This window comes from Podarcis tiliguerta (genome assembly GCF_965153285.1).
Source record: "Podarcis tiliguerta genome assembly, chromosome: 10".
Lineage (NCBI taxonomy): Eukaryota > Metazoa > Chordata > Lepidosauria > Squamata > Lacertidae > Podarcis > Podarcis tiliguerta.
Window position 1 is genome coordinate 50,088,760 of NC_139543.1, and position 21,741 is coordinate 50,110,500.

Below are 21,741 nucleotides of genomic sequence, written 5' to 3' on the forward strand. Positions count from 1 at the left end.
GATACACTTACACTATTTATCTATAAACAAAATTTAAATGAAACAAAAATGCTATCAAGTTTTAGAAGCCAAAAAAGGCAGATGTGTTAACATGTTTGCTGTGTTCTTTTTAGATCCCAGCTTTGTTGCGGAATTGCTCAAGACCAAAAGTTAGTGAAAAGAAATCTTTCTACATAACAGACAACTTCACAACGTGATCGGCTGTATCAAATCAAATATCTCTATATAACCATTTGATGCATCATTTAAACTTCTCTGGGATCTGAAGCAATCATCAGAACAATATTTTTGAAACAGCATGACTAACTGTAAAGGAAGATCTGTCAGCAAGAAAACAAATGATAAAGCCTATCATGGAGAAAGTTTTGTAAATTGGACTATAAATCTAAATACAATTCAGTCTGACAAGTTCTTGAACCTGCTGTTAAGTATGGTTCCAATTGTTTATCACAAAAACCAGGAAGAAAGACATAAGAAAGTGAATGGTCTCTGGCAAGATGGATTACAGCCATCAGGGCATGGTTTCAGTGTTAGGACTGACCAGCACATGGATTATCATCATTTCTCAGAATCAACTTTTCATAATGGTAGCAATGGACATAATTCATCGAGCTGTAGCCCGAAGTATGATAACTTCGCAGGATATAATTATTCAGACAGAATGGACATGTCGGAAACAGATATTATGCTGCAGGACAACAACCTATCTAGTGATGGTGAAGAAGATACCATTGTGGAAGGCAGCAAAAAACAGCCAAAAGAATCTAGTAGCATTATGGCATTACAGATACTTGTACCATTTTTGCTAGCAGGCTTTGGAACAGTATCTGCTGGGATGGTTCTGGATATTGTTCAGGTTGGTATTTCCTAAGTATGGCTTTAAATGTACACATTCTGATTTTTTCTGATGCACTCAATCATGACATTTAGTATGGTCCTCTATATGAAGGCTAAAGTATGTGTTTTTGTTTTATTGTAATGTCGTTTGTTCGTTATGCAAGGCTACTTACACACACACAACTTCTGAGTGGGTTCTTCTGTAGTCAAGAGGAAGCTGAAGATTTTGTTTGTGATTTGAGTTCTGAGGTGCTAATTAGGTTCATTTCAGGAGGTTAATTGTCCTTGTAATAAACTTATGCTCAGCACACGTTGAACAAGATATTAGTCACGCCATTTTTCTAGTTTCCTTTTCTTAGTCTACCCACTTCACTGAGTGAAGCTTTATTCCCCCACCCCCACCTCTAAAATCCATTTTCGCTGCTTTAGAATTTGTAGGGAGGAAATGAGGTCATTTGGCACAAAGGCAGAATTTTCAAAGCCAGGCAAATTGTGTAAAGGGACACCACAAGTGCCATTATATTTGCAGGATCTTTAATATCAACTGGACACCACTCCAGTCTCCATGCAGTGCAAGATTCCAAGGGCTTGTGTCTCCTTTTGGGAACGAGACACAGCAGAGACTGTAGTGCCTTTAGGATATATGGTTTATTTGCACACATGTACAACCTGAGCCTGCGATGGAGGGGCTGACAGCATCAACACCTCAAAAGGGTCTTCTTCCTCCCATGGACATGGCCTTAGATTCAAACAGAAATCACACATCATGTTCTTTCTCTCCAGCTTGCCGCTTTACTTCTCGTTTACAGAGAAGTTTAGGGAAGCTTTTAATGTTTGATGTATTACTGTATTTTAATATTTGGTTGGAAGCCGCCCAGAGTGGTTGGGGAAGCCCAGCCAGATGGTCGGGGTATAAATAATAAATTATTATTATTATTATTATTATTATTTACATCTCTCTCACATCCACACACCAAACTCTCTACTCTAAACTCTGGCTTTTATCTGTTGAGGGCCCTGTCCCCTTTAAAAGCTCATCACCCAGGTTAACACCTCACAGGAAGCTAGCTTGGCTTGACCAGATTTGAGCACTTGCTGAATCCAGGGATTAATTAGAGGGGTCTGGCACCCACAAACTCATCATGCTATCTTACAAAATATTCACATTTATATTTCAAATTCCTCAGTTTGCTCGTTGGAAATCGAATTAAGGTATGTTATTTAAACTAAAAAGGTAAAGGGATCCCTGACATTTAGGTCCAGTCGCAAATGACTGTGGGGTTGCGACGCTCATCTCGCTTTATTGGCCGAGGGAGCCGGCATACAGCTTCCGGGTCATGTGGCTGGCATGACTAAGCCGCTTCTGGTGAACCAGAGCAGCGCATGGAAACGCCATTTACCTTCCCGCCGGAGTGGTACCTATTTATCTACTTACACTTTGATGTGCTTTCGAACTGCTAGTTTGGCAGAAGCTGGGACCGGACAACGGGAGCTCACCCCATCGCGGGGATTCGAACCGCCGACCTTCTGATCGGCAAGTCCTAGGTTCTGTGGTTTAACCCACAGCGCCTGGTCCTATTGAATTAATCTTTAGGGCAAGATGAATTGCACCTAAGGAACTTGAAGATGCAATCTGAGTCTTTGGCTATAATTTTTGAGATGTGCCAGGGGACTGGGTGTGCTGAGACACTCAGCACATATACATTGGATCTATAAAAGGGGTGTGGGGAGAAGGTCCAGATTACATATTGTTGGTCAGCTGTGTTCATAACTGGGAAGCTTTGAGGACAAATAATTAAGGAGTTAGTTTGGAAGCATTTGGAAAAGAACACGGTCATTACAAAGAACTAGCATGATCTTCTCAATACTAAACCATGCCAGGTTTACTTTTATCTGGATAGCTACTAGTTTGGTAGGAAAAAGGTTATATGAATGTAGTATATATTGATTTCTGCAAGGCTTCCACAAGGCCCTCCATTATATTCTTTTTGATGCCTGTAAAATGCGTGCTAGACAATGTTACTGCTAGAACGAGCTGTTCTTCTATATCAGTGCGAGCTGCTAAATTAATGGCAGCGAGAAAGGCCATGATACTTCTTTTTCTTGCAAGTCCCACTGAGATATCAAAGCAGATTAGCTACTCAGTTACAGTCTTTGGGCTTTTGATATGCTAGTTACATAATAACTGGCAAGGGAAACAACAGCTCTATGTATTCAGCTATGATATGTCATGACTCATTATTGGAATGTTTCTCTACTGTTGATGGTACTGATACTGGGGAAAATATATTAGATACTGAACTGATTTTGGCTTTATTAGTTACTGAGGTTCATGAATATCAAGTATATTCTGCCCTTGGTAATATCTAGATGGAAAACCCTTTCCCAGAAATGTAATTTTGTGTCATTATTTTTAAAACATTTATTTTATTGTTGTTTTTTAAATATATCTATTTTATGTTTTCCATTTGTCAAATAGCATTGGGAAGTGTTCAAAAACATTACTGAAGTTTTCATTTTGGTTCCTGCACTACTTGGTTTGAAAGGGAATTTGGAAATGACTTTGGCATCCCGACTGTCAACAGCTGTAAGTATATGAAGCATTATAAGGCTGGGGTATTGATATTAGTGGTTTCTTGTTACACAGGGACATCTGCAACATTTGTTGAGATCAGCATCCACCATCAATTATCATAGGCAAGTGACAGTTGAAAAGTGAATAGACTGGTATGTTGACCCTATTTCCCCAAACCAACCCCTGTGTCCTGTGCCCTTCATAGTGCATTGCACCCAGTCTTTTGTCAGGTTGGTTGGAAGAAGTCAGGTGGCGTCAATCTTTTTTTTATCCTCACATATCTCTATGTGCATAGTTATTCAAAATGTGCATTGATGTGCATTGAATTAATAAAATACTCTGCAGTTCTTTAGTTTGGGAGGTATTAAAATATTTTTGGGGTCATCTGCTTACTTCTATGCAAGAATTTAATGGTTTTAAAATTGTGCAAAATAAGTACTCTTGCATCATTTAAGCATAAGTCTGCCTTTAAACATTTCAAGCAATAAGAATAGAGAGAGAGACTTAAAGGGAAGGTTCTGAACAGTCAAACAACACTCAGAACAGTGTCACGAGGGGGAGAATAACCATGCTTTATGTCTTTTGTCATCAATCTTATAATTAGCATGATTTTCATGTAATTCCTATGAACCAGCTGCTGCCAAACAAATAAAAAAACTGCAATTCTACACTCACTTACCCATTGAAGGTAAGCCCCATTGAACGTTCAACTCCCAAGGCGTTTGGGAGTCGAGGTACGACTGTACTATTAACATTTTATAACCTACAATTATAAATAAATATTTTTACAGTTCAAAAAAGATTCCAGTTTTTATATCCGTTTCATAAATGGCCATGCTAATAATGCTACTTTAAACACAAAGCAGTTTCTGACAAGATATGGTATACAGACAGTATGTAGCTCTCCACACCCTTAGCACTTTTGGATTGACAGTCAGTTAAAGTCTGATCATTGCTTCCATTTTAAAGAAACATGCATACGACTCATATACTTTTGAGATTAAATGATGTTATAGCACACAATAGAAAGCGATAATTGAACTCTTCAAATTACTACCAAGGCAATATTTTTCACTTGTTAAAAACACCTTTTGTGCTTTTTTACAGGTAAATGTTGGAAAAATGGATTCACCCATTGAGAAGTGGAATTTAATAATTGGTAATTTGGCCTTAAAACAGGTAAGGATTCATAAAAGCGTTAAAAAGTCATTGCAGATTAACACATTGTCATGGATACAAGATGTCATGGACTGGTTGGATGCAGAGGAATGGTGGGAGGAACCAGCTGAGGAAACTCAAGGGGAGAAGGCGCAGAGCCCAGGGAGTGCTGGTTGGAGGACAATTAGTGGTCAAAGGGAGAAGACTGGGAGGAGGAGCTGTCGGAAGCTGAAGAAGTAACAGGGCTTGGTGAGCTGGGGGAGTCTGTGACGGAGAGGAATCGAGAATCAGAGGCAGAAGCTGAAGCGGGGGGGGAGGGAGGCCAAGAAGCATAGATGAGTCCAGCAGTTGAGGGGTCACAGGTGTCTTCCGCTTCTCTGCGACAAACTCCTCTCCCCTCTGGTCTCGCAGAACCAGAAGAGGCATGAAAAAGGTGGAGGAGATGTTAGCTTTAAGCAAGCACAGTCTCCAATTGCTTTGGAAAAAAACCCTGGAGAGGAGGGTGCTTAGATGGCTGTGGGGAGGCAGGGACTTTCAGTGTCAGCAACTGATCCATGGGGCAAGACCTACTGGGGATGAGCTGTTGTGCTCATTAGGCCTGCCACACTGCCACATGGTGTTCTTGCTAATAAAGTGTTAACTCCAACTTGCTGACACATACAAAGCTCTTGCAGTTAGATGACACGGGCATTGTTTCCCATGAGATTAATGTTCATAGGATTTTGAGAGTTTGCATACTATTCAAATAGCACTTGTAGTCAGATTCGAGTAATTCTTCTCAGAGCTGTGGAGCATCGTTACAGAGATCCCCAGCAAGACTCACCTCAGTCTCCTGCAGTGCCTTGGACGGGCTGCAGTGCAGTCTCAGTACATTGAGATTGATGATTTATCTTTAAGGGAGTTTTTTTTACTACCTACTTGTTCTTAAAATATAGTCTTAGGCCATTCAAAAACGAATTCTCTGGCTCTAGTCGAAAATACGTTTATTTTCTGTGGTCTTAAAATGTTGGCCTTTCTAAGATAATTATTTGTTCCATATATTTTAATGGTTTAGACTGCAATTTAACCACACTTGTTAGGAAATAGGCCCAATCAAACTCAGTAAGCTTTACTTCTGAGGGAATATGGTTATGATTGGACTGCACACATTTTTAATTTTAAAGCTGATTTGTGTGTCTATGAAGAGAAAAGCAATAATAACTCAAATCAAAATCAGATCCCTCTATAAAACGAGGGGAAGAAAAATCTGGAGTGGAGTCCCTAAGATGGATGGATGGTGCCTTGTACACCTCCTTCCCGCAACTCCTGCAGCCAAGCTGGTGCCAAACTTATTGCTCTGCTTTCCTTTGGACCACATCAGTGAGGCCGAGAGGAGAGTATTGTTGTCTCGGCAGCCCAGGACCTCCATATACACTGCCCAGGTTTGCAAAAGCAATGTGGGAGGCAGCATTTATGAGTTACAGGTCTCTGCAGCCACAGCAGGCACTGTGATTCTCTATTGCCTTAACTTCAGCCCCAGAGGCGCACTCCACTGTCTCTTGAGACAGATAGATTCCAACCTAGATTTCTCCATGCCTGTGCACCCCAGTTATTTTTAATTTAGCCCTGTGAATCTTACTTACCTTTGCAACTCCCATTCCCCTTTCATAACCTACATTCAGCAACTCAGTAGCATGATGAAGTTCTTCAGGCTTCTTGAATCCAAAGCATGGATTTTTATTTTATTTTGTCATAGAACAGTTCATTTAAGCTTGGTGTCTGCTAAAGAGAAAGCTGTAATTAACTCAAGCCTTCTTCAACTGGGACATGTTGAAGCCTTAGTTCCAGTGGTGGGAATAAGGCAGACTATAAATCAACAAGTAAATAGCTAAATGAAATGTAGAAGCATTGTAGTATTCTTCCAGTTTTCCGTGTGCTATAAACAATAACCCCCGCTCACACAGAAAAACAATTCTCACTACAGCCAACCAAAGACAACCAACCACACCCTAAGCCACCCCAACCTCTCTCACCACCAAGGAAATACAACAAGCGAATAGTAAGAAAACTCATACAGTGGTGCCCCGCAAGACGAAATTAATTCGTTCTGCGAGTTTTTTCGTTCTACGAGTTTTTTCGTCTTGCGAAGCACCAATGTGTATTGACGGTTTCCCATAGGAATGCATTGGCGGTTTAAAAAAAAAAGGGGCAAGACGTTTTCGTCTTGCAAAGCAAGCCCATAGGGAAATTCGTCTTGCGAAGCAACTCAGAAAACAGAAAACCCTTTAGTCTTGCGAGGCATTCGTCTTGTGGGGTACCACTGTACAAGTAATGCTGACACAAAACCCCACACATACACTAAGTAGAAGAACAGAAGCATAACCACTCGATCCCACCCCACATACCTTCCCCCTCTTTCCTTCCCAATTGTTTAAACCAATTCATGAACCAAAAACTTATAGATTGACCACTAATAATGAACCATATGTTGCAGATATCACTCCACATTTATTATGCTATTTTTGTGATATACAAATGACATGGGAAAATTTGGTATACTTATTTGTATAACATTATTCTTGTCTATAAAACTCAGTAAAAAAAGAGAGAGAAAATCAATAAATGCTATAATGAAGCAGTTGGCTGTACACATGGCAGCTCTGTCCTTGCCCATTTTGGAAGTTGATGCTGAGGAAATTGGTTTTAGAACAAAGAGCCCATCTCTCATGGGTGTTCTACCGTGATCTTGGCAGTTGCTTGGATTTCCTCATCATTTGTAAATGTTTTGTACAGCGGAATGTTTATACAAAGGCAATTCTTGTGATGCAAATTCAATTTTCATTTTTATCTTCACTTCTTTAGGTGCAAGCAACTGTGGTTGGCTTCTTGGCAGCCGTGGCAGCCGTTATATTGGGCTGGATTCCTGAAGGCAAATACCGCTTTGATCACTCAGTCCTCTTGTGTTCTAGCAGTGTAGCAACAGCCTTCATAGCATCGCTTTTACAGGGTAAAAGAAACATGATGTTATAAAAAGTACTTAAATACAAAAACAATTCTAATAAACAACAGTTTTGCACCGTAAACGAGGCATATTGTTTAGATGAATAGTCAGTTTCATTCCACCTGTGTTCTAGCCAGCCAGAAATAGAATAGAAATAGAATAGGTCTTTTCCAGAGACTGCTTAACTTGCATTTAATAAGTGCATTAAAAAAAAAAAATCTAGTGAGTGTTAGTAATGCTTTTTGTCTGGTCTTTACAAAATTATCTCATGTGTTTGTTAAGTTGTGGATTGTTGATGGAAACGTTTGAATGAATAGCATATGAGGTAATAATAACTACAAATTCAGCTCAAGTTGTGCAGACATGCATTCTGGAATTTACACCATTTAATGTTTAATGATTGTAAAAAAGCAAATATTCATGCTCTAATAAGTAGAGCTGCTTTTAAGATGATGGTGAGAAGAATGTAAATTAAATAGGAGCACTGCACTAAGCTGGAAAAACACCCAATTTTTTTATTTGATCACTTCTTAAAGTTTTCCATTCTTACAATTGCAGCATGAGACTGATAAACTTTCTACTTCTATTGGCTCTAGGAATAATAATGGTTGGAGTTATCGTTGGGTCGAAGAAGACTGGCATAAATCCTGACAATGTTGCAACTCCCATTGCAGCGAGCTTTGGAGACCTTATCACTCTTGCCATACTTGCTTGGATAAGTCAGGGTCTTTATGATTGCCTTGGTGAGTATTGTGGTGCTTTTGAAAGGCAAATATCTCCCAACAGGCAGATATTTGCACATGTGAACAATATGCTAAATATCCATCCCCCACACCCCCGCTAGCTTTCTACCTGCATATTTTTTGTTGTTTATTGAGTTAGTTTAGTTGGGAGCTTGCAATTCGTTAGCTCACAAAGGAGGCGGGCAGAGTAGACCGCCTTGGCCTCTGCACTCTACTCCTGAACTCAGCTGCTTAACTCACCTGTTACTTTGGCTTGATGCTTTGTCATCGGGACTCAGAGCTTTTGTTCTAAAGTTTAAAGATTGCAGTTTACGCTTAATCCTTATCACACAATGCTTCATCTTACTAAGGGAACAGAAAGGGTTATTATTCAATCCATAGTGTTGTACAGGGCACACAACTATCTGCAGAAAAACAGCAGCAGCAACAACAACAACAACTGTAAGATAGTCTTTACGTGCAGTTTTTATTACCATAATCGATATTTGTGCAGCATCCCACATGCAGAGTATATGTATGAAGATAATCACACGAAGGAACTTGACTATTCTTTGTAACTAGATGATAGGCCTCTTCCCGCCCCCTTGTCTCCCCTTTCCTCCCCTTGCCACCCCACCAGTTCTCACTCCCTTTTAGCCCAGCCCCTTTTAAACTGGGAGCTCTCTCAACTCTTTGGAGTCAGATATTGCAATGTTGATTGGAAGATGCAGAGGAAAAGTATTTAGCATTGGGTAATCCCGATTACCCAAGCGTGGCCTAATGTGTGCAGATATGGGAGGAAAGAAAATACACATTAGATATGGTAGATTAGGAAGAGCGGCTGCATAGCAAAGCAAATTGATTGTAAGCAATACAAACCAAAATGCAGACAGCGTAAGCACTGCAGCGAAATATATTTAGTGCGTTACATTATTTTTCTGTTGGATCCTAATTTGTACCTCCCCATAATGCTCCACTTGTTTTATTATGCCAATTAAGAGTTTGTCTAAACTGGAAAAATAAATATTATTTGCAATTGTCAGGGTTAGCAGTTTGGAGACAAGGAGGTACCACACAGGCAAATAGTTCAGTGGGGAAGCAGGCAGAGCATCAAAGCAGGTAAGCAAGAGAGTACGAGAGGAGTACAGTCTGTGTCCAAGTATGAGTTGCTTAAACTGAGGAACTAGGCTACAGCGGAACCTTGGGTTACGTACCGTTCTCCTTATGAATGCTTCAGGTAACAAGCTCCACTAACCCGGAAGTAGATGCTCCGCTAACCTGGAAGGAGATGCCCCTAGTTGCGAACTTTGCCCCAGGATGCGAGCAGAAGTCGTGTGCTGGTGGCGCGGCAGCAGCAGGAGGCCTCCATTAGTGAAAGCACGCCCCATGTTAATAATGGTTTCGGCTTAAGAACGGACCTCCGGAACGAATTAAGTTCGTAACCAGAGGTACCACTGTACAGTCAGAAGCTTTGTTTACCATATTTATAGGCTACTCTAGAACAGCGTTCCCTGGGCAATTCACAACAAGAAATAAAACAACTGAAAGTGTGATAACAATAGCATAAAATGCAGCTTACAAACAAGTCACATAGAGCAATAAAGGAACCAGATTTAAAAGGCTGTGTGTGTGTAGATTTTGTTTGACACTGGAATGAGAATAAGACCTTTTCAATTGCGCCAGGTGAGTCACTGGTGGGCCACCACTGCTGAAAACACTTTCCATGCCCCAGATCTCAACTGACAGGAGGAATTCAGAGATGAGCCTCCAAAGGTGTCAAGGTTTGGTAGGTTTATGGTGGAAGCTTATTCCTGGGACAGGGGGGACCCTTTAGACCAGGAGTGACTAACCAAAGCCCTCCAAATGTTGCTGGACTCCATTCCCAACAGCCCTAGCCAGAATGGCCTGTGGTCAGGCATGATGGAAGCTGTAGTCCAAAGACACAGGTTAGCCACATGCGTTTGAGACTTGCCTTTCCCAGCCTCTTCTGACCTACTAGCTATACAGCCGTTTTCTTGTCATTGCAGTAGCAGTACTGAAGCCCACAGGCTAGCAGTTCATTCCTCTGACAAAATGCCACGGTGCTTCATTAAGTGCCTTGGTCCTGGAGCTGAGGTCCTCTGTTTTGAGTCCCAGTGCCTTGAACCAACAAATATTTTCCATCCATCTATCATGGCTGGCATTTGGGAAGCGAGTGCATGTTTCGTTGGGTTTGCTGCTCTGAAGATGATAAGATACTTTCCTGAAAACGTTCTGTTCTGTATAATTAGTTTGATTCCATTCTGGGATAATGTTAGAATCCTTTTTTTCTTTTTGGTTAATAAAGTATAAATCGGCGTGATTATCCCCTTGGAACACTAGAGGGCTCTATTGAGCTATAATTTGGACATCTTTTTGAAGCGATGGCTGCAGAAGTTTTAGTTTGAGAATCAATGGAATTAACTACCAAGTTAAATGTGTCTTCGATTAAAGTCCACTTGAGGTTCCTTTGCTGGGCGCAGTGGGATGCAGACCTTCCAAGATTATGATCCTGCAGTCTTTCCCCCATAATCCATGGTCATTATTAATACATTTTGCCCTGACTAAGACCTTTCCTAGATGTTTCTGCCCATCTCCTCTGCTTAGTCTTGCAAATAATCACTCCCATCAGATCTCATCCCTTTCCAGCAGGAGAGGTGAGGAGTGTGTATCTTTGCTTGCTATAATCCATGATCTTTCTCTTCCTGCCTACAAGACCTACTTGGCCACAGGCTGCCCCACCAGGTCCAGGGACTATCAGCCAGCACTGCTGAAAGTCTGATTCTATGAGAGCAAAACAGGAAAACCGACAAGTGCACATATTTTTCACTTTGTCATTGATTTTAGTTGAAGCAGAGATTCTTGTGCAGAATGTACTTTGGGGGGAAACAACACTCTTCCATGAATGCAAAGTAACATTTCTACCTTTACATTAGGTAATTGTATTCATTGAAGGGGATTAAATCACAAATATGGCCGTTTGATGTATCTTAGTCCTTGGGTTGTTGTAGCTTTTAATAAGATTACTTACACATGTTGTTGCTGATACTGCTTCATACTGCTAGATCATTTGTTCATGAACAAGGAATATTCGCTATAGGATTCACTTGGTTCCCAAGCTCAAGAACCCTTTTGAACCAATTGCACCTTCTTTTCTTCCCACAATGGTTTTAAGTTTACTGGACTGCTTTGCTCCAGTGCCCAGACTCTGCCTTGTGTTGCCTGGAAGGAGAGGAAGATTGCCATGGGCATCACTGCGGGCTCTGATGTCAAAACATTCATTCAAGTCCCTATCATTTCTTTCCTGTGTTGTATCTCATTGCTGTTAATTTATTCTTGCTAAATTGTGAACAGGCCCAGCTGAGTAAAATAATTCACTAGGACAGCGCTGTTGTTATAGTATAATGTACAGTTATGCAAACGGGCTTGATTGTGGTTCAAAGGCCATATGGCGTTGGAGTGGAATAAACTGGGCAGTCGTGATGTGTGAGCTCATCTTCTTGCATAGTTAGAAAGAAGAGGCGCAGATGGAAGGTTGGGAGATTAAATAAAGAACCAAGCACATACCGCTTTTAAGACTTCTAAAAATACCAAAATAATTCTGTAGTACCTCTTACTGAAACAATTAATTTAGTTGTCACAGTGAACGGATGAGAATGGATTTGTTCAAAGTAAACAGGCAGTCCTTAACACTGGATATTCTCTTGGCCTTCTTTAATACTGAAATGCTTTGAGACTTATCCTTGTTATTACTAGAGCTAATTGTGTTCTAGCTTGGCTAGAGCTAAATTACAATTGCATGAGCAATTGCGCCCAGAATATTTCATATTCACTTGCATTTTTAATTCTAAATTAATTTTACAAAAAAACCTGTATTTAAAATATGATTGGCAGTACTTATTAATGCTTTAGGTTTGCCACGGGTGCATGTATCAAGCACGATCCCAAACTGCTGCCGTCTTTAGGTCTCAACAAAGGACTAGAATGCCTATTTGTAGAACAAATTGTTTGTGGCACAAATTGTAATTATTCAAACAGAAAATAAGATTCCTGAGACTGACATCCTAAGCCAGGCTTCCTCAACCTCAGCCGTCCAGATGTTTTGAGACTACAGTTCCCATCATCCCTGACCACTGGTCCTGCTAGCTAGAGATCATGGGAGTTGTAGGCCAAAAACATATGGAGGGCTGAGGTTGAGGAAACCTGCCCTAAGCTTGCTTTCTTGGAGTTGAGGCCTAACTGATAAGAATGGGAATTGTTCCCAATAAATTTGTTTGTGATTTTAAATTTGTTTAGGTGTGAATTTTGCATTTGACAGGTATTGTAGTGTATTATTTTCTCTAATATGGTATAAGAATAATATATAAAACTGCAATAAAAATACAAATAAACATGCTGGGTTTTTTTATTTATTGCAGAGAAATATTATTATATATCTCCTTTAGCTGGTGCCTTTTTCTTGGCTCTGACTCCTATGTGGATTGTAATTGCTGCTAAACACCCAGCTACAAGAACTGTCCTCTATTCAGGGTGGGAGCCCGTTATAACTGCTATGGTCATAAGCAGGTAAGTAAATTGCATTATAGCTGAGTACAGGATATATTATGCAGAGCTTAACTGAAGCTAAGTACATTTATGTCCCACTGACTTCATTGGGGAAATTAAGCTGCACTTTATTGTATTATTATTATTATTATTATTATTATTATTATTATTATTATTAAATGAATTTATATCCTGCCCTTCCTCCCCAAGGAGCCCAGGGCACAAACAAATACAGAATTTCAAAGCAAAAACAAAGGAAACAACATTCTGAAACAGCTAAAGCATTCTAAAAACATTTGCAATGAAAAACATTTAAAGTACCGTATTTTTTTGGTGTATAAGATGCCCCCTATTTTTTTAAAACCCCAAATTAAGAAATTTAGTTGTTTAGCTTTTGGGGGGGGGGGGGAGTCGGGAAGGTCACTTTTGCCAGTTCCTCACCCACCTACCTGCCACTGCCAATCACTTGCCACAGCCACTGCTGATCACACACCTTGCCACAGCCGCCAAGTGTCTGCCCACTCACCGCCACCAACAGCCCACCCTCCCACTTGCCGCAGCCATCAATCGCCTGCCCAATTGCCCCAGCCAATCGCCAGCAGGCCTTGCCACAGCCACCAATCACCCGCCCAATCACCGCTGCCAATCTCCTGCTTGCTGCTGCCAGTAATCGCACGTCCCCCCTTCTGCATTCGCTACCTGTGTATAAGACGACACCCAATTTTTGCCTAATTTCTTTTAACAAAAAGCATCATGTTATACATGGAAAAAATCCAATTTAAAACATTATTGCATCCGATGATTTTGCGGTTGCTAGGCTCAATTTTCCTCAGAGACCAAACACCTAGGTAAACAAAAATGTGTTCAGATTCCTGAAAGTTAATAATGGTGGAGACAGGCACACCTCACAAGGGAAGGCATTTCACCATGCCCATTTTAAATCCGTGGAACTTAAATGTATTATTTGTGTTTTTCATACCAACAAGTCTATAACTGCTGACTTGCATGCTGGAACTGGTTTGTGGGCCAAACTTTGTTGTATTTTCAGGTCCTGGGGGGAAGAATTTACAATAAATTATAATTATGTTAATGTTTTAAGTGATCCTTTATGCAGCTCTGCCACAAATCAATGAATCGTTTCTCTTCCAGGAATGCTAAGAACCCGTAATATTTTTGGTAGATCTGTTTCTATAATTTCATAGAGCAAAAATATAATAAACCTCAGGCAGACAGTAGAGTAATATAGAGTTTCCAGAATAGTTTTTTTAAAAAAAATAACATTGTTCCTAGAATTGGAATTATTTTTAGCATTCTGTCTGACTGTGTTTCAAACCTTGAACTTTCTTTTTCAGTATTGGTGGCCTTATTCTGGACACAACTGTATCTGATCCTAATTTGGTTGGGATTGTTGTTTATACTCCAGTAATCAATGGTAAGGCAGACACAGGGTTTCTTAAAATTGCTGTGGCTCAATGCATGCTGGTGAGATAAAAGAATATTCTAGACTAAATTGAGACATAAGTGGGTGGGTATCTACTACTGTACGGTCACACTATAATTTCAGAGTAAAAACAGTTCCTGGTTTTGTGTTGCAACACAGGAAAAGATAAATATACATTCAGACTGTGAGCGAGAATGAATTATTTTTTTTTTTAAAAAAAGCTATCATGGTTTATACATTTAGAACCCCCAAAACAGATTTTAAAATATTATCCTAGAAATGTACACTTGTATCCATTTGTGTAGGTAGAAAGTGCCTTTAGTATCTTCAAAATATTGTAAAATTGCTACAGTCCAATGTGCCCCATCAATACACCTAAGCCATTATATTCCATTATTCCGAATCATTCATACAGATGAGATTATATACCACACACCTTTCAAGTACAGTTTATTAGATAATATGTAATAGCATGAAAAAGCACAGCAGGGTATTAGAATGGCTTTGCAAAGTGGTGGTGTTGAGTGAATGAAATAGTATTGATTTTTTTTTTTTTGTGCACATACATTTTAAAAGCATATGGAGAAGTATATTGGAAACCTTCCAGTTATTTAAATGTAGATCTTCTTCGGAATCTTGGCAGTTAATGAATTCCACAGGCCTCCAAGCAGCATTGCGTCAACGCTTCAGAAGGTAAAAATGTTCGAAAGAACGTTTTGTCCAACTGACATTTCTTCATTCTTGGCTTCCAACTTGAAAGGGAATTGCCATCAATAAAATATATTAGACTAGCCATGCCTCTTACTGGAAGCCCACTTCCTCAGACTGAAGGCTGTGTGTTTGCACTGACCTCTTCCCACAGAATTAGCCTGTGCAATATATTAGCGTGACAGAGCACATCATTTTCCAACTAGATTTCAACTTCCTTCTAGATTATTGGGGCTGCTCTGTGTTGAGTCCTCCTCCACCCCACTCTCTAATGTGTAGCACAATATACCTTAGTGCCCTGATAGCCTTGGTCTGCATATTTTCCCACTCCACTGTGCAAAACTGGCCTGTGAGGGCAAGGAAACACTTAGCACAGTGATACCAAGTCATTATATAACATGCAGTGTACAGTGGTACCTCGGGTTAAGTACTTAATTCGTTCCGGAGGTCCGTTCTTAACCTGAAACTGTTCTTAACCTGAAGCTCCACTTTAGCTAATGGGGCCTCCTGCTGCCGCCACGCCGCTGCTGCACGATTTCTGTTCTTATCCTGAAGCAAAGTTCTTAACCTGAAGCACTATTTCTGGGTTAGCGGAGTGTGTAACCTGAAGCGTATGTAACCTGAAGTGTATGTAACCCGAGGTACCACTGTACTGCATTATTGGGGCAGGGGAAAGAAATAACTTAGTCAGAGGCTGCCATTTTTCTACCTGGCGTTGTTCCTCTTTAGCGTTTTAGTGTGCAGTCTTGCCAGGCAGGTTCTCCTTAATGTGATTAATTAAAGCACACTTGGGAAGTCTGAGGAGTGATTTCTTGCCCCTCTCCTTTTGGAAGTTTCCCTTCCTTTCATTACTTCATGCACACTCTATGTTTTTCTTTTTCTTTCCTCAAGGTAAGCCCACCTAAGGCTTGCCTTTAAAAATCTTGATTTTTAGAACTTGCTGCCTTAGGGGCACTTCACATTTTGCTGCCATTCTATTTGCGTGTTCAAGGTTTGTGTTTCTAAGCTGTCCTTTTCAGTGGCAAGTGTAGCAGCTTTCATTTAAACTTGAGTTTCTTGCCCATGTGCATAGCGCAGGAACTGTGGTTTTAAGAAAAATGCCAACCATCTCAAGCCTCTCACACAAAAATCACATGTTTGGCACCACTGAGTTTTCCTGCTATAGACTTTTAAAACATCTTAAAAGACTTACTGTGACAGCTCTCCCAACCCCCCTCACTTAGAGACAACTAGCTACAGTATTGTTGGGATATGTCATATTTTGAGGTGGAGAACAAAAGTAATTTAAACAAACATAGTTATTTTTCTTTTCACTAAGGACTCCTCTAATAGTCTGATCTAGGACATAAGAGCAATGTCACAGAATGTCATTTCTCAGGTGCATTCCAACCACATTACTGTTGAGAAAATATGCATAGGATCAGCCTATATGGCATCAGCGGGGAGCCTTCAGCTCATGGCCCCAATTTGGCCTGCCAGGCCCCTCAAAATGCCAATCATGTAACATCATTTAACACCGCCATTCAATAATTTCAGTGTGCCCTTCTACCTTCTGTGACTTTCTAGGGTTAGAATTAAAATTTTAACATACATATATTTCATACAAGTCTCACTAATATTAAGAAGGACTAGAATGTACAATATGCAAAATGTATGTAACATTTATGCATATATAAAACACATTTAAGAAATGCACAGTTGTTTTGTCCCTGCCCGCTGTTACCTCTGCCTCCTCCTTCCTCTTGCCCTGCCTCCCATCAGAATGTGGCCCCTGAAAGGTTAGCCAGGTTGAATCTGGACCTTAGGCTGAAAGTGGTTCTGTGTGCTTGCAGAGGAACACCATGTTTCAAGCAGAAAAGTATCACAACAAATTATTTTTGCCTTTCAGATGTCAAAGGGCTGGTACCCTCCAGCTTCCCAGAATACTTAAACTGTTCTATTATTATGTACTATTTGCTGCCAGTTGCTGTGTCCAGGATTGTTGCAACGTGCTTTTGTGCAGCAATCTGTGACTCCTGTCTGATGTTTTAATGTCTTCATATCCATTTTCCTGTCTTGTAATAGCAGTAATAAGAATGCCCTGGGATCATGAATTGTTGAAGGGCGGGTTAGAAATCGAAATAACAATTAAAGGAATAAATAAGTGTGTCTTTAAAGAAATAATACATTAGGTGGGGAATTTTGACAGATTTTAGGCTACTGGTTCTTTATGAACATCTTTGGCAAAGAGGAACTACTTGAGATTTTGAGCATTGGGCACCTTCACTTGTTTTTGCCAACCACCCTTAAGCTGACCTTGTTACGCATTGCAGGCACGGCTGTGATGAGCTCAGTTAAAGAGAAAAATGACACTAAACTGGAATTGCAGTGCATGGTTTTTACATGTGAATGTTAAGAAACCAGCAGGGCAATGGTATACAGGTCTACTCAGTCCTTGCAAAATCATTCCTTATAATATCGGGGTACACCTCAATAGGAATAATGTGTGCTTTGAGCACTGAGGGCTGTGCAAAGCAAGGCTGGGAAACTAACTGCCCTCTGAATGCTGCTGGACTCTACCCAGGTTGTGTGGAGGCTGATGAGAGGTGGCAGCCAACAACATCTGGAGGGCCACAGGTTCTCCACCCCGGTGGGAAGTCTTTATGCCTGTATTCAGAAGCTCCCCCCCCCTTCATATGGTCAGTTATTGAGTTTCTATAGCCAAACCTGTTTAAAAGAGGTCATTCAGTTGCAAAAGATTTGTGCTAATAATTTGGTATATGGACAAGCTGTTGTGTTCACAAGCTAATCTCTACCACATGTACCTATTTAATAGCTTTCTACTACTCTTCTTGAGGTAATTAGTCTGTTGAACAAGTCAGGTAATTCAACAGGCATGTTAGCAGAGAAGCTATTAGAAGCTAAAACAAATTGTCCATTATGTAAAAACAAAACAAAAAAACCCAAGAAACCCCTACTTCTTGAAGGAAACAAGATCAAATTAAAAGTTCAAAATAATATAGAATAGTTTTAAACTTGTAACACACAAGTCCTTTAAGAACTAATAACAAGATTTGAGAGAATCAATTAACAAATAGTCAGCCAATGGCAAAAGGCAATGGTTTCTATTTTTTGACTTACTAATAAGGGTCAGACTAGACATGACCCCATTTTGCTTAATAGTTTTGTAGTTCATTGCCTTGTGCTTATGTTGTTGTATTAAGGATATTATATGTTGTTTTTTTTGTTTTGTTTTTTAAGAACTGGTATGCCACCAAGGAATCTGTTGGGCAAAGAACATTTTTTTTTTTAATGTGCATTCTCACAGTTTTTGTTTATAATTTAAACTTTACTGTAGCTTCATGGGGGCTTCAAATTTAATCAGAACAGTAGTTTGCGGGGACTTAAATCTTTCCTCTCAGGCTACTTCTGCGATCAAAATTGCCTTTTTTTTACTGCTTTTTCTCCCTTGGTAGTATGGGGAAGGGGGGCACCAGATCCATGTGTCATTTTCCTCACAGGAAGAAGAGCAGTTGGCTGAGGCAATTTTGTTGGGGGAAATGGCCTGAGAGAAAAGAGTTAAGCACCTTGTCCTCCTGCCTCACCATTCCAATCAACTCCAGAGCCCCTGATGGTTGCAATAAAGAAAATAGGAGGCACACGGCATGTCTCTAACATCACACTGAGCTGCACACCATTCAAGAACTTGTAAGAAATCCCTACAACTGCTTTTAAGGGCTTTAAGGTTTTTCTCTAAGCCAGCAGCAAGAGAAAAAGTGAAATTCAGCTCCTGTATAAACTGATTCTCACCACTTCTTGATCGTTGCCAAATCATAAGGCTGGAGTGACACAAAGGGCAGAATTCCACTGTTGAGAGCTAGACAGGGCTCTCATGGACTCTTTGGCCTGTCCACTCCCTTCAAGCAAACTGTGCATAAGCCTGGTCAAGGGTCACCGTGGTCGGGTATTTGCCGAGGGTCCACACTCCAGATCCTGGGCCTGCTGCTGCAAGGAGATAGAGTCACTAAGGGCCTATCCACACTTACCTTTCCTATGCTCTTTCTAGGAACGGTCCAAACTGCAAAGCTCTGCATCTGAGCCCCCCCCCCCCCGGTGAAAACCTGTTCTTTAAAGCTCAATCAGAGCAAACAGCAGTCCGTGGAAAACCCAAATTGGCATTTGCTCTGATTGAGTGCTAAGGAACAGGTTTTCACAAGGTAAGCTTGGGGGGGGGGGGCAACCAACCAAACCCCACACTGAGACACAGATCTTTTAAGTGAGTAGCTGTCCCTGGAAGGAACAGGGCAAAAGGGAAAAGTGGATAAGTCCTAAGGTAGAGGGGCCCATGGAGATGTCTTGCCCAAGGACCCTCCCAAACCTTGAGCTGACACAGCACAGTTCATCCTCTCTCTTGGCTTATGTGTTGTCTTAGTTATGTTTTCCCCTTGGGCGGGGTATAAATAATAAATTATTATTATTATTATTATTATTATTATTATTATTATTATTATTGCCTGCTCTGCATCCTTTCTCCAGTCCCCTTGCCTCAGGGCTCTCTGTTCCTCAGCTCCCCTTCCTCCTCAACCCTTAGCCACCCCATCCCCTCTGCGAGGCTTTCACCGACAGAATCCGGAGTGCAAATGGCTTTATTCCCCAGAGTAACTGAGTGGTCTGAACCACCACCTGCTCAGCCCCTCCGTTGCAGAGGACTCACTCCTACAAGCACAACACAATTCTAGAATGTGTTACATAAATGGAACTTGGGAGTCTTGAGCCATTTTTCAAAGCCTCCCCTTATCGCTTTCACATGATATGTTGAAACAGATTGCATTTGTGTTATGGAATAGTAGTACTTGCAGTTCAGTACTCCTTTGGATGGAATGGTTTGAGAGCCATTGAACAAAAAGTAAAAACAAAGGTAATGATTTTTTTTATTTTTTTTTATAAATATTTATTAAGTTTTACATAGACAATAAAAAACAGCATAAACAACACATAACACAGAAAAAATACACAAACATAAAACACAAAAACAACAATGATAAACAATAAAAATAAAGAAATTTAAAAAAAAAATCTTCATAATAACCTTGCGTTTACTTGTTTCTGCGACTTCCCCCAACCTCCCTACTCTGTATTCCAAATCAAATGTTCTGTCTGCAAATTCTTTCCCCTTATCATAATTTAATTTTCTCATCATCTTAAATCCATGTCCCATAATTATATTTCCTTCAATCTAAATTTTGGATCTTTTTCTGTTCACCTTTCTTGCTAAAAACCAGTCACCTTCAGTCCGATATCTTCAAATGTTCGTTATCTTGCAGTATTTCTGTAAATAGTCTTTAAATTTCCTCCAATCTTCCTTCACCGTCTCTTCTCCCTGGTCTCTAATCCTGCCGGTCATCTCTGCTGATTCCATGTAGTCGATGACTTTCATCTGCCATTCTTCCAGAGTGGGTAGCTCTTCTGTCTTCCAATACTGTGCAATAAGTATTCTTGCTGCTGCTGTAGCATACATAAAAAAAATCCTATCTTTCTTGTGCACCTGTTGGCCAACCATGCCCAAGAGAAAGGCTTCTGGCTTCTTCGAAAATGTGTATTTGAACACTTTTTTCAGCTCATTATAAATCATCTCCCAGAATGCCTTAATCTTAGGGCACGTCCACCAAAGGTGAAAGAATGTGCCTTCAACTTCTTTACATTTCCAACACTTATTATCGGGCAAATGGTAAATTTTCGCAAGCTTGACTGGTGTCATGTACCACCTATATATCATTTTCATTACATTCTCTCTTAGGGCATTAGATGCCGCAAATTTTATACCAGTGGTCCATAACCGTTCCCAGTCAGCAAACATTATGTTATGACCCAAGTCTTGTGCCCATTTAATCATCACTGATTTCACTTCCTCATCCTGTGTATTCCATTTTAGTAGCAAGTTATACATTCTTGACAAAATCTTAGTTTTGGGTTCTAACAATTCTGTCTCCAATTTTGATTTTTCCACCTGGAAGCCAATTTTTCTATCCATTTTAAACGCTTCCATTATTTGATGATAATGGAGCCAATCTCGAACTTTGCTTTTTAATTTATCGAAACTCTGTAGTTTCAATTTGTCTCCATCTTGTTCTAAAATCTCCCAATATTTTGGCCAGTTTGCCTCCATATTGAGCTTTTTTAGTGCTTTTGCTTCCATTGGGGACAACCACCTTGGGGTCTTAGTTTCAAGCAAATCTTTATACCTCATCCAAACTTTGAACAATGCATTCCTAACAATGTGGATTTTAAACATTCTATGCACTTTAACCTTGTCATACCATAAATATGCATGCCAACCAAAAACATTATTAAATCCTTCTAGATCCAACATGTCAGTGTTTTCAAGAAGTAGCCATTCTTTTAACCAACAAAAGGCTGCCGCCTCATAATAAAGTTTCAGGTCTGGCAGGGCAAAGCCCCCTCTTTCTTTTGCATCGGTCAATATTTTAAATTTTATCCTTGGCTTTTTGCCCTGCCAGACAAATCTAGATATATCTCTTTGCCACCTCTTGAAACAATCCATCTTATCTATGATTTGCAGTGTCTGAAACAAAAACAACATTCTTGGCAATACATTCATCTTTATCACAGCAATACGACCCATTAAGGAGAGTTTCAAATTAGACCATATATCTAGATCTTTCTTTATCTCCGACCAACTTTTCTCATAATTGTCTTTATATAGATTTCCATTTTTCGCGGTCATAATAATACCCAAATATTTCACTTTTTTCACTAC

General features: G+C 40.1%; 1 protein-coding gene across 1 annotated transcript in view; it reads left to right on the forward strand.

The window, feature by feature from the left end:
* The window catches only part of SLC41A2 (solute carrier family 41 member 2), a 49,484-nt gene that overhangs the window by 8,164 nt on the left and 19,579 nt on the right, over positions 1-21,741 (forward strand). The window contains exons 2-8 of the mRNA XM_083401277.1: positions 114-856; positions 3,317-3,424; positions 4,520-4,591; positions 7,412-7,556; positions 8,147-8,293; positions 12,709-12,856; positions 14,188-14,267. Coding sequence (XP_083257403.1) covers positions 299-856; positions 3,317-3,424; positions 4,520-4,591; positions 7,412-7,556; positions 8,147-8,293; positions 12,709-12,856; positions 14,188-14,267 — 1,258 coding nt within the window. The 5' untranslated portion in view covers positions 114-298. The remainder of the gene's footprint in view (positions 1-113; positions 857-3,316; positions 3,425-4,519; positions 4,592-7,411; positions 7,557-8,146; positions 8,294-12,708; positions 12,857-14,187; positions 14,268-21,741) is intronic.